Source organism: Geospiza fortis, unplaced genomic scaffold, assembly GCF_000277835.1.
Source record: "Geospiza fortis unplaced genomic scaffold, GeoFor_1.0 scaffold236, whole genome shotgun sequence".
Taxonomy (NCBI): Eukaryota; Metazoa; Chordata; class Aves; order Passeriformes; family Thraupidae; genus Geospiza; species Geospiza fortis.
This window is the reverse complement of record NW_005054568.1, coordinates 453,679-455,466: the sequence shown is the minus strand read 5'-3', so window position 1 is coordinate 455,466 and position 1,788 is coordinate 453,679. Positions and strand designations below refer to the sequence as shown.

At 62.1% G+C, this 1,788-nt stretch overlaps 1 protein-coding gene across 1 annotated transcript in view; it reads left to right on the top strand.

The window, feature by feature from the left end:
- ADAM33 (ADAM metallopeptidase domain 33) overlaps positions 1 to 1,782 on the top strand; it is a 42,336-nt gene extending 40,554 nt beyond the window's left edge. Inside the window, 2 exon segments of the mRNA XM_014310681.2 lie at positions 515 to 532; positions 898 to 1,782. Coding sequence (XP_014166156.2) covers positions 515 to 532; positions 898 to 949 — 70 coding nt within the window. The 3' untranslated portion in view covers positions 950 to 1,782.
- The last annotated feature ends 6 nt before the right edge of the window (positions 1,783 to 1,788 follow it).

Here is a 1,788-nt window from a genome sequence, read left to right as displayed (position 1 = left end):
TGAGTGGGGGGAGCTGGGGCGCCCCCCGAGCCGGGCTGTGGGCATGGGGGGCCTGAGGGAGGGACACCCCAAAGGGCTGCACTGCTCCCTGGGGCAGCCAAGGGGTGACCAGGGGGGGCTGGGAGGTGCCAGGGAGGGAGGGAGTGCCACCCCTAGGAGTGCCCAGACCTGGGGGGAGCTCTGGGACTGCTGGGGATCGGGGAGTGCAGGGATCAGGGAGTGCAGGGATCAGGGAGTGCAGGGATGGACACTGGGGATCGGAGAGTGCAGGCATGGACACCGGGGATCAGGGGGTGCAGGGATCAGGGAGTGCAGGGATGGACACTGGGGATCGGAGAGTGCAGGCATGGACACCGGGGATCAGGGGGTGCAGGGATGGACACTAGGAATGAGGGAGTGCAGGAGTGAGGGAGTGCAGGGATAAACACCGGGGATCAGGGAATGCAGGGATGGACACTGGGGATCAGGGGGTGCAGGGATGGACACTGATGCTCTCTCATCTTTCCCCCTGCAGACCGATGCCACCTCAAAGGTGAGTGAGGACATTTACAGACCCCTGTGCTGGGCTGGGAAATGGGGACCAACCCACCTTCCCAGGGGCTCCTGGATGGGCCATGGTCCCTGTGGGTACTCCAACGGGGCACCTGTGTCCCAGGGAAGGAGGATGTGGGGTTTGTTTAGAGTTGGGGGTAAAGCCCACGTCCTTGACAGTGCCACTGGTGCTCCCAGCTCTCCTGCACTGCTGACTGCTCTGGGTGTGGGGCAGGGGACCCACTCCTGACAGCCAGGCTTGTGTCCCTGGAGAATTCCTGAGCTGGGGAGGGGGTGCTGGGGCAGGGGGGAGTCTGGTGCCTGCACTCAAACCTGTTGTCTCCTTTCTCTTTCCTCTTGCTCCAGGCCAGTCCCAGCCATCAAAGTCCAGTCCACCTCCTTCTCCTCAAAGAAGTGACAGTCCCAGGACACCTGGGACAATCCCTGATTCCCCTTCCTGAGCTGGCTCTCCTGATTTGCACTGCTGTGGCCACAGGGCTCTTGTTTTAGTAACCCTTTTGATACCAGAGGACTATTTTTGTAAGACAGAATTTGCATTCAGCACAACAAACTGTAGTGTGGGGTGAGAGGGGACATTGGTACATGGCTGGACCAGGGCTGGTTGGGGTGGGGTGTCCATGATGGAGATCCCACCACGGCTGGACCAGGGCTGGTTGGGGTGGGGTGTCCATGATGGAGATCCCACCACGGCTGGACCAGGGCTAGTTGAGGTGGGGTGTCTATGATGGAGATCCCACCATGGCTCTTGGCGCTGCTTCCTGGCCAATCTCCCTCCCAGCTGTACTTCTCTGGACATTGCACACAGGCTGGGAGGGGGTGGCTGGGGCAGTGACCTTCCCCACCAATGGAAGATGCTGGTGACAGCATGATGTCCTTGCAGCTACCTCCTCCTCCTCCTCCTCCTCCTCCTCCTCCTCCAGGCCTGGAGCCCCCAGCCTGCAGCTCCACGCCGGGCACCTCTCGGGGCATGTTTGCCATGACAGAATCCTGGTGCCCAGCTGGGGCTGGGCCACGCAGTGCTGGGACATTTCCATGAAGGATCCAAGTTCTCAGGCTCCCCTGACCTCCTGTCCCACTGCACAAGGAAAGGCAGGTCCAGGTGACGATCCCGGGCTCACCTGGAAGGAGAAACTGTCTGGGAACGCCTGAACACCCCAAGTGCCGGTGGCCGCTGCTTCCAGGGGGCTCCTGAGGGGCTCGGGAGCCCCCACAAAGCCGCCTCGTCCCGCCAGGGCC